The 14,736-nt window shown below is 34.2% G+C and overlaps 1 protein-coding gene and 1 long non-coding RNA gene across 2 annotated transcripts; one reads left to right on the forward strand and one right to left on the reverse strand.

Moving 5' to 3' along the window:
- The first annotated feature begins 5,610 nt into the window (after positions 1-5,610).
- On the forward strand, positions 5,611-8,762 carry LOC110615546. Its single transcript, XM_043957113.1, has 6 exons — positions 5,611-5,700; positions 5,859-5,927; positions 6,031-6,150; positions 6,232-6,439; positions 7,560-7,746; positions 8,378-8,762. Exons 2-6 carry the CDS (start codon positions 5,884-5,886, stop codon positions 8,524-8,526), a joined length of 708 nt encoding a protein of 235 aa, XP_043813048.1. The 5' UTR covers positions 5,611-5,700; positions 5,859-5,883; the 3' UTR covers positions 8,527-8,762.
- An 853-nt stretch (positions 8,763-9,615) lies between these two features.
- On the reverse strand, positions 9,616-13,852 carry LOC122723741. The gene is made up of 4 exons (XR_006350860.1): positions 13,532-13,852; positions 12,939-13,020; positions 11,600-12,253; positions 9,616-9,740 (listed from the first exon to the last, which is right to left on the reverse strand). It is a non-coding gene; the product is annotated as an uncharacterized LOC122723741 (long non-coding RNA).
- Positions 13,853-14,736: the final 884 nt, after the last annotated feature.

A 14,736-nucleotide genomic window follows, 5' to 3' on the forward strand; every position in this document is an offset into this window, starting at 1 on the left:
TGAAAATCGAGCTCACGGATAAGGCTAGTCCAGCTCGGAAAAGGCCTGCAGGGAGAATGCCCCAGGAGGAGAAGAAAATCATAAATAAAGGAATAACAAGTAAAGTAACTCAAAGCACCCATACACTTGGAAAACTAAAATATCATTAAAGGGAAAAACAATTACAGTCTATTTCTACTCTGTGGAAGGAAAGATTGTCCTCAAAGGACTCACATGCTTAGGGGCATCACCCTCAGTTACATTAGTATCTATATTATCCCTCACTCTATTTACACTATCTGCGATTGCGTTGTCTACATTGCTACCCAGGGGAGGTCCGACCTCCTCTCGCTCAGACTCCCCGGCATTTACAAAAGGAACGATCTCCAGCCCTGGAGGTCCAACACCTCCCCCTCCTAGTCCTATACCTTCCTTCTGAGGCTCGGCGTCGCCTCCCTCAGGGTTGAGGACTTCCACATCCTCTGTATCCAGCTCGGATCCTGCCTCAGAAGGCCCAACTTTAGTAAGAGAAGTCCCTTTGGGCAAAGGCATATCGTCCTCCCCGTAGATCACAATCTCACCATCGGAATCCTCTTCTTTGGCTCGGAGTACGGTCAAGGGGACAGATGGATTATGCCTGGCCTCTCTTAAACCTCGGTTGAAGCCGGAGACGAACATGCGGAGACCCTTATACCATATGGCCTCTTTCATCTCATCCGAAGCTTTATAATCTGCAAGTCGCCTCTCGCAGGCCTCGGCTATCTCGATTCTTAGCTCAGAAGAATCCTTGTAATTTTGGAGGTAAGCTTCACAGGCCTGCTGGGTCTCTTTCTTCAATTCAGGGGACTCCTTATACTCCTTCAAGTGCTTTTCAATCTCCAGCCGGACCTTATCCTCGGCTAATTTGGCCTCTTCAGATAGGGCTAAGCACCTCGTCTCTAGGTCCTTGACTTGTTGGCACAGTTGCTGATTCTGAAGTTTAAACTCTTCTGCTGCCGAAGTTAAACCCTTGATGCTATCAGCTTGCCCACTCAGCTCTTGCCTCAAAACTATGACGCGGGCTAAGGCCTCGTCCTTCAGAGCCAATGTGGAGTCCAATTTTACCTTCAGCTGCTCTAGCTGACGCTGAATCTCCTCCTTCTGGCTTATAGCCTCATCCCTCTTGCGAAGGCCCTCTACTGCAGAAGACAGTTGCTTCAAAACCCCATCGCAACGAGCCTCAACCGCAGCTGCCCTCTCATTAGATTCCTCAAGAATTCTTCGGGTGTTAAACAACTCTGCCTCCATGGACTTGGCATACTCCTCTGCATCAGCTGCCTTCCCGTCGGCCCTCTTTAAGGCCTCATAGGCAGCATACAGTTCCGTCTGGAGAGACGCAGTATGCTCTCGGGCTGCAGCGAGGTTGCCCCGGGCATCAATGGTTGCATATAGGTTTTCATCTCGACGAGCCTCCTTAATCCTACTGTCGACAGACTCTCGTAGAGAGAGGTCACGAGCATCTGCCTCCATGGAAAGGCCCAGTGCCTAATGCGAAAAGAAAATGTCCATAAGGATAAAGAAATTAAAAGAATCAAAGTGAGAGCAAAAGGGACAATTTACCATCAGGAGCATCTCCCTGATCTTCTCTCCGAGCTCCTCTCGTGGTAAGGAACGGAAGGTTGCTTGCTCCCGTGTAAAGCCCGCTAAATGACCAGTCAAGGCCAGCAGACGAGAGTCTGAAGCATCTGTGGTTCCTCCAAACATTCGCTCTCGCAAAATCTCTGCCACAACACCTGCCGGAGACTGATGCGTGATGTCTTCTGCATTTAATATATCATTATCCGGGGCAGATAGCAGAGGCACCACGGAAGCCTTCATTTTCTCCAAAGGAGGCAAGGGAGGGGCAGGGCTCCCGGAGGTTCGGGTTTTCTTTAAAGAGGGAGTCGGGCCGAGTTCTTCGGCAGGAGAAGGACGCTTGCTCCCGATCCCTTTGGCCACGCCTTGAGGAACAACCATCGACCCCTGTAGAGGGGCCACCTCGGTAGGCCCAGTTACAGCCTCCTTTGTTGAGACGACCTCGGAAGGAATTTTTTGGGCATCCTGTCCTTTCGAATTTGCCTCATTTTTGTCCTCAGGGCCCACCTCATCAATGGGGACAGTTTCCAAAAGCTCCACGAAAACATCGGCAGAAGAATGAAGATCATCCGTCCTCATGAGTCCGGGACCTTCAGCCAATTTGGCAGCAATCTCTGAATCCCCCGCAGCTTGTGTATTGTCAGTTCGCTGAGGCCTGGAGGCTTGAAAAGGGAAAGGAGCCGAGCTCCCTTAGCCGCTTCGGGAGGGCTTGGGAGGTCTAGTACCCTTGGAGGTCAACCTGGGAGGTCGGCTCATTGTGGTAGAAGCAATGACCCGAGCCACCTCCTCGGTAGCCTCGGAAACGCGTCCTCCTGCACGTAGAATGTCCAGCGAGGCGTTCATGCTTTCTTGGGACAGACAAAAATTCTTTGGGGGCTTGATTTGGTCCATCTTCACCTGGGAAGCTGTAAAAATCCAAAAATCAACACAAAATTAGGTAACCAGTCACACAAATCAAAAGCAGAGCAGCGCTACTGAGAAGAGTCAAGTACCCGCGTCTTTGATATCACGGAGATTAGAAATAAACATACACTTCTCGACATCATACTTCATTTCGACAGAAGTCAGTCGAATGTACCCGACCTGCTCGGTGAGGCTTAGCTGGAGTAGGTCATTGCAGTCTAGTGGAACATCCTCCCATGAGAGCTCTAGGTCCCAGACAAGTCCGGACTCCCTCTTAAGCTCCACTACTGCAAAGCCCTCCATCCAGCCCTTTATTGAGTCTTTGTGACCCGAGAAAATTGAAAGCTTCCCACGAAGGGAAAAATAATAAAAACCTTAGATCCCCCTGACCAATCGAAAGAAGGACATAAACAAAGACACCGTGGGTGTAAATCCCCAACTCAGACACATAGATTTAAAAGAGGACATGAACAGAATGGAATTGGGGACCAACATCCGAGGGGTTATACGAAAGTGTCGGAAAACCTGGGTAAAGAAAGGCGAAAAAGGAAAGGTTAAACCATACTCCCTCTGTTTAGCGAAGAATACCAAGCTAAGACCCTCCTGAGGATCAATTAAGCCAGAGGGAGGAGGATCAGGAAGAACAATCCTTTCATACGGGAGGGGAGCTCGAATGCGAAAAAGGGGGGTATCTAAATACTCCCGAGAGAAAAAGTTTTTTAGGAAAGATGAGGTAACGTTAGACTTGATCCTGAGAACATCGGGAATTCTGGGGCCATCCATGGGGAGTGAAGAAGAAAAGCGTACCTTAACAATGGCCGAAGCTATAAGACGAAGTAGGCAAGTAGCGTAAGGAATCAAAGATGGCAAATGCTCCAGAAAGGCAGAAAGAGTTCAAAATTCGAAACAGTAACAAGACAGAAGGGCGTCCAAGCGTCTTAAAAGAAACTGTCCTTGGGCAGCGCGGTCATGATGGTCCTCGGTATTTACCCCTTCTACAGTCAGATAATAACTGCCGAGAGGGTAAAGGGGCAATTGATGACCGCGAGATTTCTTCGTTCGAATTAGAGACGAGGCCCACGATATCGGCCCATTACTGGGACGTCTTCGAGCCCTTAGTATGAGCAAGGTCTGGTTCGTTCAAATGGTAAGGCCGGGCTCCCTCCTGACACGCCTCAACCGGGATGGCCCATTCTCCAGCTCCGCAGGGGAGCCCCTCTTCAGCCCAATCTTGTCCCCTTCACCCGGCCCAGCCTGGCCGGCCCAACCTGGAACCCAGAGTAAGACCCATCCGTTCATCTTGCGGGTCCCTTGGCACGTGCACACACAGAATCAGAGGTTGTTACGCATGGAGCAGGGATCCGATATCCTCGTATCTCCGTATCCATGTGGCAGGGACACGTGGTCTAATGACAAGAGCTCCGTTGTACGTCAATAACAGACGAAAGGAAAAGGAATAAAAGGGGGTGAACGGTCCCTAAGGGGGCAAGTTTGATCATTATTCAAAAAACTTCTGTAAAACCCTATTTTTCTGGATCCTAGATTATCATTCTCTATAAAAGACAAAATCTTCATCCATGCAAAATCCTTTCCTAGATGAAATAACTAGCAAAGGAACCATAAAAAAGGGGGAAAGAAAGGGAGAAGTTTAAGTGCTTAAGTGGTAAGTAAATTTAGGCAAACATAATCTTCCATGTTTTCAATCAATTATATGTTGTTAAATGAGTTAAAATTCATGTTTTTTTTATTTTTTGTAAAGAACAAATTCAAAAGAAGGAAGATACATCAAAAAGGAAGATATATCAAAGAGGAATAGTAAGAAAAAAGAGTAACTAAGATGTACGTAAAGGCAAGTAGATTATAAAATAATAAATATAAATAATATTTTATTAATAACTCATAAGGAATATGGTAACTAATAAAAATTTGACTAGTTTTATTTATTGGGTCACCAAATTAAAAATAACCAAATTGATAATGTAAATTTAATTTTTAAAAATTATTAATTAATAAATGATCCAAATTGAATATATTTTGTAGAAAAATAACAAAATTTTATTATTTAATTAAATTATTTAGTCATAACTAAACAATTTCCGCCACCACTTAATCATTACTTTATATGTTGATTAGGATAATTTAATATTAAATGGTTAATGCAGTATAATTATTAAGCGACAGCTCTATATTTATATCATGTATTGTGTCTATTAATTTCAACCTATTTCAAGAGAATGGTGTTTTTGCTAATTCTCCCTCTCAATCGCATAAGCCTTATTCTGCTGTTGCTTAGTGTCCTTTCCCATGAGATATATTAAGTTTCTCCCGTTACTATTGCTGTAGTAGTTAAAGATAGTATTTGTCAACTTGTACATGGTACTTCTATGTAAGTATAATGTTCTTCTTTCATGTGAGACTATTTTGTAATCGTATGTAATGTTCTTGGCGTTTATCGACTAACATATTGATAAATTATATTTTAATTATAATTATATTTAATATTTGCTCTTGTATTCTAAATATTTTTTTTTCAAAGAATATTATATCTGACAAATGTTGTTGTAGTTATGATAGCTAAACTTTATTTAAAAAATTTATCATCACTAGTTTAATAATAGTATCGATTGACAGACTTGCATTTCTTGTTATAATAAAATTATATTTATGTGATATTAACCTAGTTAGTGTCGTGATAATTTCGTTAATTTTTAATAGTATAAATAATGGTAGATATAATTAGAATAATTTTAAAAAGTTATATTTTAATTGATAAAAATAAATATAAAGTGTAATTATAATAAAAATTAAAAATATAAAATTTTTTTTCATCCGCTCTAAAAAACAAAGCATATGGAAAGTTATATTTTTAAGGAAATATATTTGATCTTTTAAAAAAGAAAGTTTTTTTTGATGATTTTATTAACTCTGTTAAATTTTAAATATATAAATTTATTAATATTATTTTTAACATTGCAGTAAATAATAAAAATAATTTCTTTTTTTAAAAAATATTTTCATAAAAATATTTGTTTTTTCATGAGTTTTTTTTTTTTTTTTTTTTTTTTTTTTTTTTTTTTAATTTTAATAATTCAAGCCGTAAAAGAACATATCACAGGAAAAGCACCCGAAAAGCTCCCCATCTCAGGCTCCGAGACCTCAAGGGCTTAAAGCCAAATCCAAAACCCTTTGCTTCATATGTTCCTGGTAAGTTCTTCGTCTGTGTCTCTTACCAATGCTCTATAAGTATTAGAAAATGCATCAGTTTTTTAGCGTAGTCTATATTAAAGCGCATGAATGAGGCCGTTTTGCAATAAATCCCCAAATCTACGCGTGCCCTAATTCCTCCTTTTCGTGTTTTGTAGGTGCTGTGGCGTGTTTAATCTGAAGATGACTGAAGGCGGAGGCAGCAGCGTAAGCAGAAGGCAAAGAAGGTCAGTTTGTTAGTTTCGGCGTTCTTCCATTTGCTTATGCATTTCGGTTTAATTAAATTTAGCTAATATATTTCTGCCCTTTTCCTTTTCTATCTACTTGAAGGTTGAAAAGAGACTCTGTAGATCAGTGCCAAAACTTGAAACAGAAATGTCTGAAGATGGATAATCCTGCAGATGATGCTCAGAAGAATGGTACTGATACTAATAATGGTCTTCTTCCAGGGTATGGTTAAGTCTACTTGTTCAAATTGATTTTTCTGATGGATGAATTTATTTTTTATTTTGCCTTTTCAAAATGTTATAGTACTTCTGGGGAAGAAAAATGCATCATGATAGAAGGGTATAAATATTTCTTTGGGGAGAAGGGATTGCTTTTACGAGCTGAACCAATGGATAAAGCTGATCTAGAGAAGCTGGAGAACCCTGAAGAAAAGCGTGCACTGGAGAAAAAGATGGCCCGGGAGTGGAAGAGGATTGCTAAGGCTGCAATAGCTTATCACAATCATCAAGAGGTTAGTTTTCTTTTATTTACTTGTCGTGACCTGTGCTTACTTTGTGGTTGATGTGTATTGATAATGGGCAAATGATATAACCATTATGTGTATTCTTTTATGGGTCGATTTGTTGCATTAGGGTATGTTTCCTGGGAGTGGGTCAAAGTTTTTTACAGTAAGAAAATGACATTAGTATCTTTGATTTAAACTTTCTTTTATGACCCACTGACCTAATAGAAACAAATTAACCATAAGAAGATCATTTATCATTTCCTACTATTCAAATAATTAAAGCATCATCAGTTAGATTGAAAGGAGTTTTTTTTTCTCGTATTTTTTTTACCATTATGTTAATGATCTCTTCAATTTTCATATATGTAGCGCTTGAAAGAAATTACAGCGGCTAGGAAATATGTTAGCTATGTTAGCTGTTCCTTTATAATCATTTAGCCAACACTACCACATGAAACAATGAAAAAGAATGTCAGTGTAAAAACTCATACTTCACCATAAAAGACAAATATATTACATCACATGTGACCGGAAGATCCACACACCTAGGGGTGTGTGACCTCTGTCCTGCTGCAGAAGTCCAGTTTTCTTCAGTTCAAAAATTTCTAAATCAGTCATATTTCACTTACATATTTGGACCCAGATATTGCATCAGATTAGTTATTAATGTTTTCTATTTTGTTCTGCAAAATTTTCATACAAGCTAGAAACACTCTGAATCTATTACATAAAACTATTTCTTGTGAATGATAAAACTAAAAACATAGAACCTATTTATAATTGATTAAATTAAATTATAACCATACGCCAAATTTAGCTACTAGGTTACAACCATATGAATAATTATAACCATTCACTTGATAATAATTAAAATACCACTAAATGATTTTTAAGACACTACACAGTATCAACATATACTAACACTTGCTAAACTGATATAATATTACTCGGTTCGAATTTTGGTTAGTGATGTTTGTCCCTTTTCTTTACTTTGGTTTTGTATATTTATATAGATTTGTTGGCCTTCTTCTTGCTTCTTGCTTCTTACTTCCGTTCTCCCAGATTTACAATTTTTTTATTCTTTCAGGATCTTTAACTCTATTTCCCTCCCCTTTCATTTTCTCAGCGTTTGAATTTTAAGCTTGTGAAGGTTGTAGAATGCAAAACGATTTCTGATCATGGCATATGGTATCACCTCAACTTTGAGGCGAAACTCAGAGATTACGAATGCTCTCCAAAACTCTTTTTTGCTGAATTATATGGAATTGCTTTACGTCTCACCTGTTGTTGTATGCTGAAATCTAAAGGCTCTGGTATGTACTCGTGTTTTCTGTTTGCATTTGAAAAGATAGGCGAGTTACAAAATTTATTTTCTTTGCTCCCTGGTGTTTTCTTTGCTCCCTGTTGTCTTCTTTGCGCGTTGTATTCCCTTATGCTTAACAGCACGCAATTAATTGGCACAATGACGTATTGGTCTCCCAAGGAGTACTGTCTCAATATCAATTTTCTATATTTTTCAGGTTCTTAAGTATTTTGTATGCATGATTCTTTCTCTTGTTTGATAAGTCTGTCAGACATGGCTCTATACATTCACAAGGTTGGTTTATGTGACACCTGTTGTGTTATCCTGAAATCTATGAGTTTTGGTATGTGTTTTATTTTATGCTCCTGTTTGCATTTATAAAGGAGGGGTAGGGTAAAGAATTTTGGCTTCATATGACTATTGCTTGGTTGGGGGCTTTGAGTTGCAGGGGATGGCTGTGGTTTCCTAAGATATAAGAAATTCACTTTCAACTACGCTAAGATGCTTCCACCTTTTCTATTTTTCCCTCTTTCCTTGTCAAGCGAAGAAGTTTAAGTTTGACTTTGATACATTGTTAGCGATGTCTTATGATTATTATTTTATTAGCTAATTGTTTTTTGTTGCTCTTTGGATTTATTTAGATGCTAGCACCATGAAGGGTTGTTTATATTGTGGTTCTCTCATTTGTCATCCTGCTAGTGGATTTCGTGCTGGCAGTGAATTTGCCCTCAGATTTAACAAGTATGGGGGAATTCCTGTTAATTGTGGACAAGTATTTCCTCAAAGTTGATGGTTTGTCTCGTGTGGTCGAATTTGTGTAGTGGTATGAGCAATATAGTAGCTGGTAATTATTTTACCTCCCTCTTTGTAGGCTTTTTGCGTGTCAAACCATGTTTACGCTTTAGTGTGTAGTTTATGTTTGGTAATCACTTTGGGATCTACATTGGACATACCACTTCGGATATGCTGTCAATTTAGATGCAGATGATAATATGATAATGCTAGAATTTCTGTTGTGTGTTTAAACTTCCAGTTTACAGAGAAGTACTTAAATGGATGTATGTTTTTCTAATAAATTGCATTTTTTGTGTTTGACCTCATCAAATTGATACTTAGCTTTAGTCACATTTCTATAATTGGGTAATTTGTTGTGGGTAATCTTCTTAAAAGTTTTATAATTAAATATTAAAATTCTGCTTTGTTCTCTCTCTCTCTCTCTCTGTTTTTTTTTTTTTTTTTTTAATCTGAGTTTTTAGATTAGCTTGAATAGATTCTACCTGAGTACTTTATGAAACATGAAATATATTCTACGGTAGATGAATTGGAGATATATAATAAGTTGATACTTTCAGAGTGTTGTGAGGAAAATATTCAGATGAGCGATAATATGTGATTTTTTCAATAGATTCTTTTAACAGTTCAAAATAATTAAAATAAGAGTTAGTCTCAACTGACTCGGTAAGAAAGTAATTCTGGACTTTCTGCACTGGAGGGCATTAGTAACTAAAAGTACTTCGAAAAAAAAAAACTAATAGTTAAATCTTTTGTTGTTGAATAATTACAGTTAACCAAACTAATGGTCTTGTTGGAATTGCGGCGAACTTATTGCTGGTAGTTTGGAAGTCTCATTTTCCTACCGGTCTCGTGGTTCCCTTTTGCCCGAACGCTTTCCTTCATGTTGCGCATGATTGTGAGTTCCCCTCTCCCATCTTCGGGTGGTTCTTTTTCTTTTGATTTTCTTTGACAGCAGATGGTGGATGGTGGAGAACTGTGAGAGTGGTTTAAATCCGTTGTTTGTCTTGTTTTTTCTATGTCCCTGTTCTATTTTTGCATGCATGGATTAAGAGCTTTAGCGGCTAATCTTTCTATAGTATACCCTTGTTTACGGGAGAGAGGAGGGGCTCTTTGAACTTCCTTTCCTCTGCTTCAAAGCCATCTGTATGCTTTTCTCAACATATGCTCCAAGGATTCAGAGGATAAGTGACAAATAGAACACATAGGAGACTGCCTACCACCACGATGAACCAAATTAAGCATAGTCTGTAGGGAATTATGCAAGCATCTCTAAAGAAAGAATTTGAGTTTAAGCATAACTTATAGGGATCAAACACTCTTTTAAACGGTTAAATTAGCAGAAGTTTTAAAATGCATTAACAGAAAGATATCAATTAAATTAAATTCGAAATCCTAGATTCTTAATGAAGGTTTATTCTTAATTTTGAAATAATTTATTGCAGTAACTAAGAAGTTTTAAATTGATTTCAAAAGTAAAAATTTTTAAGTTTAAAATATTTTATTGAATTAACAATTTATGTTTTCAACGACAATGCTTATTAATTTGTCATAAATATTTATTACGTTTCGTAATTAATAAATTAATTTTTATCATTAGTTTGCGGTTTGTTTTGAAGGAAAATAGGAAAATATTTTCTACAGAATACTAAGAAAATTTAGTCTCCTGATCAAAAGATAAGCAATTTTTTAAAAAAAATTATTTTACACTTTAAATATTTTATTAAGATATCTTTTTATATAAATTTATTAATATATTTTATTTTTTAAAATTAAAATTAAATAATAAAAATAAATTATATTGTTAGAAAATGATTTTCATAAAATTTATTTTTTAAATATAAATTTTTTTTTCAAATAAACACAACCTTAAATTTAAAATAAAATTATGTTATTTTATTTTAAATTCTTAAAATTAAAAGATAGTGGTGTTCGATAACGGAAAAACAATCTGCGACTCTATTGAATGTTAACTTGTCACGAATTGACATTACATTCATGATAAATGTTTCTTTCACAAAAAAAAAAAAATGTATTCAAACAAGTAATAAAATGTTCAAAATTCATGGGTAAAACTCAATGATGATGGAGGAAGAAACTTTACATTTATCTTAAACCAGTTATATTAACCGTGCAATGGGCGCATATTTTTATATTTTAAAATTTAATATAAAACTTTTTTACTAATGAAAATTTTCTAATTATATATATAATTTTTAATTTATTTTTTTAAAAGAAAAAAAGAAAAAAGAAAAACTATCTTATAAAGCAGTATAGTTTAAATCTTTTACTTTTGTCTTCTCTAAATACCCAAAAAATTCAAAAACTGAACTTTAATTATTACCGTCTAAGGGAACTTAGAATAAATTATCAGTGTAATATAAAATGAATAGATTAGTATCAATATGGAATTTGAAGTTAATTTTATATTTGTATTTTAATTTTAAAAATTAATTTATTTGAAAGTTTTATAAACACTATTTAGAGAATTTATTATATAGTTAAATTAATATGCCATTTTTTCAAACACTATTATTAAGCAAGCCACTTAAATTTATCTATATGTGTGTATAATATGTAATTTTTACAATAACATTACTTGAAAATGTGTTCAAAATTTTCAGATTAAGAACAAACAGTCCCAATTGAATGTTATATTTTGATGCTTTTTAAGAATAAACTAATTTAAAATTTTAGATTTTAAGAGCTATACTTCAAATAATGTTGGTTAATAAATAGGATAAATAAAAGATATAAATAAGATAAATTTACAAAAAATAATAATAAACAAAACACCCAAGTCAAATAAAGCAAATTCTATGTTTCTTTGGTTATGCCACAAGACATCATTACTAAGCCAAATATAATAAAGTCTTTCGTAAGGCTTTAATTTCATATTACATATAGATCTAGCTCACAAAACTCTTAAAAAATAAATGAAAACTTTTTATGTATCTATATATGTGTGTGAGAGAGATAATAACAATAAAAAATCCTCAATCTAATTCAATTATGAAACTGTGGATACTAATTTCTGGTATAACAATGTATTCTAAAGCAGAAAATGCTACCTTAGAGTATCCTCGGTGGCCAAAATCCTTCCCCCAATTATTTACGTACTCACAAATCAATTGATCGTCCACCCAGGATATGCCGGTAATGGTTACGCAATGGCCCCTTTTGAGTTTTGTGTCCTCATGAATTTGATCACTTCCCTTTCCTAGTAGATTTCTTGTTTTCCATCCTCATCATAATCGGTACGCAATCCAAAAGCTCAATGATAGGGCCACTTCTAAATATATCTTTGATTATTTTATCAATTGAGCTTGAACTTTCTAATAAATTTTTTGGAAAAATCAAGTCATATGCAACAAGTTTAACCACGGGACCCTGCCATATCCATATAATAACAATTAGAGATGAAATAAATTAATTAAAAAAAAGAAATTAATTAAAGCAAAAGATTGCTAATTAGATTGTATTGTAGGGAGCCGGAACACTTCTTTTAATATCATCATTGAAAGGATAGAGTTCTTGCATTGCAACACCTATATCACTTAGCTGAGAGATTAAATCCGGTAGGATCTGACCATAAACTGATACTTTTAGATTATCCAAAATGTGCTGGATAGATAACCTTATAGGATAACAGTCATTTAATTTTGCTAATTTTAGACGACATCTGACCTCCAAAACTGCGACCATTGCATAAATTATGCACAAATCTATATAAAGAAAGAAATCAAATTAGTTAATTATTTGAGAAAAATATTACGTCTAAATAAAAAAATTGCATTAAAATTGAGTTCTAAATTAAAAGAGACTTTCTCATAGGAGTATAACAAGCAAAAACTTATAACAGTATATAAAACAAAAAACGATAAATTAAATGAAATTATGTATTTGATAAAAAAAAGCACTAACAAAATAAAGAAAAAAAGGAAAGAACTTTGAAAACTATAACTTGCAATAAACTTATAAATTAAATACGCTAAAAGATTAAAAAAAAAATACGCTAAATAAGTCCACATAACAGAAAGCAAAAGATTCAATATATGTCATGAAATTATTTGTTTAAAACTCTTTGCATTAGCATATACCACCCATACAACCTATATATCAATGTGGTTTTAAAATAGCAGTTAGTGTTAAATTTAAAGGCAATTTAATGTGCTCTTTCAAAAATAGTTTAAGCATTGATCACAAGTCTTATATTTATCAATACCTTTCCCATTTGAATGGTTTTCAACAACGATTGTATGACTATTATTTAAAGAAAAAAAAGTTAACAGATCATTATTTTCAAATTAAGAATGTAGCTTGAAAAACAAATTCAAACCTACTGAGCAAGAGAAATGAATGAATTAACTTATCATTTTTTTAATCTGCAACATGTGGAACTACGTTCACCTTTTTATTTCCTTTGCGTAGTTAAACGCGTTTAAATGTGGTTATTGGCATTGAGCGTAGCAGAGATGTTTTCTTCAAAATCCTAAGAAAAGAGAGGAGAGGGCAAATGAGCCAAAAATATATATATATCATAAGAGAAATTGCTATTCTACTCAATATTATAACAACACATTTTATATATATATAATTAACAATTTGAAAGGGAAACCTTTCCAGCCACTAAAATTCATATTTTGAATTTTTTAAAATAATAATAATTAACATTAAAATAATTAGTAAATATGATGCTACTAAAAAAATCATCCATCAACCTATAAAAATAAAATTCTAAATCATTACCAAACATTAGTAGAGAGAGGCTAATGGAATAAGATACTAATCGGCTAACAGAACCCTTTTTCTTTTTCTGAAATGGGTTTGCATTGGCTAACAAAACTAAGAACCTGTGTATAAATTAGAAATGTTTTTAAACATTTCCTCATGCACTTCCAACAAGCAAACACAAGCACTACACTGTAAAATGTTTTTGCTCTTTGTTTCTTTTTGTTTCCCAAGCTCATTGAGAAAGAAGTTAATCGTCATTGGAAGCTCACCCATCGGAGGTTGGAATCGTTGGAGTCCGGCTTCAAAGTCGCAGTGGCCTCCGTTTTCCCTCATTTTCTAGCTGCTACTGCTGCCGTTCGTTGCTGCTGGAATACCGGGAGATGTCGCCTGCCCTCCGCTGGTTCACCTGCACTCTCGGCAATGGATGGAGTTTCACTCGAAAGCCCCTCTCTCACGCTCTCTCTCTTTGATTTCTGCAAACAAAGAGCATCACTCTCTCTCTTTGATTTCAACAAACAAAAAGCTCTTGTTCAGAGCTTTTCTTTAGTTGTATGAGTAGAACAGCGTCATTTTTGAATGGGTTTCACATAAGAAACTCATTTCAGCTGTGGACACAATGGGCAATCCTGGAAAGGAGGAAAATGAGAAAGTCAAAAAAGGACAAATCACATGTGAAGACAGCAGGTTGAAGAAGAGGATAAAATTGTAAAGCTAAAAATCTCTGGATCCAATTGCAATGTAATTTCTATATAATTGAATTTATCGATTTCATTTATATCACTTAATTTTAATTTATTTTAATAAAATCATTTAATTTTTTTTAAGAAAAAAGAGAGGTTAATATTCTATAACTGATTTTCATATTACCAAAATAAAAAATAATAATTTTAATTTTTTCTATATTTTTTAATTTCTATTTTTTTATCATTGTCATCTTATTAAAAATTAACATTAATAAAATTATTTTATATTAAATAAAGTTTTGATTTAATAAATTAATTAATGATTTAGTTATTATTTTATTTTTTATATTTTATTATTATTTTAATTTTATTAAATTAATTAATTCAAATTAAACATAAATAAAACTAATTTTAAGGTTTTATTTGCCATAAATAAAAAATTAAATATCCCCAAAGTAAAAATATATTGTTTTTGTTATATGTAATAAAAGGAGTTGAAGAATGCCTATATTCAAAATAACTTAATAATTAAGGTTGAAAGTATTGTTTTTTTTTATTTAAATTAGCAATAAAATTTTAATATGTTAAAAAAATAATAATTTGAAATTAATATTAAAATAAATTAATTTATAACCATTAAATTATTTATATGATAAATAATTAATTTTAAAAAATCTAGTGTTAGTTATGAAATTCAACGGTTTGCAATGAAATTGTTCGTTAATTTTATTTTATCAGAGATTTAATAATTTATTTTTAAAATTAATTAATTTTTATATTTATATTTTACT

Source organism: Manihot esculenta, chromosome 5 (assembly GCF_001659605.2).
Source record: "Manihot esculenta cultivar AM560-2 chromosome 5, M.esculenta_v8, whole genome shotgun sequence".
Lineage (NCBI taxonomy): Eukaryota > Viridiplantae > Streptophyta > Magnoliopsida > Malpighiales > Euphorbiaceae > Manihot > Manihot esculenta.

Coding starts and splice junctions, on each gene's coding strand:
- LOC110615546 (XM_043957113.1), top strand. CDS start 5,884: ATGACTGAAGGCGGAGGCAGCAGCGTAAGCAGAAGGCAAAGAAG. Junction 5,928..6,030: donor GTAAGCAGAAGGCAAAGAAG/GTCAGTTTGTTA, acceptor ATCTACTTGAAG/GTTGAAAAGAGACTCTGTAG. Junction 7,747..8,377: donor GCTGAAATCTAAAGGCTCTG/GTATGTACTCGT, acceptor GGATTTATTTAG/ATGCTAGCACCATGAAGGGT.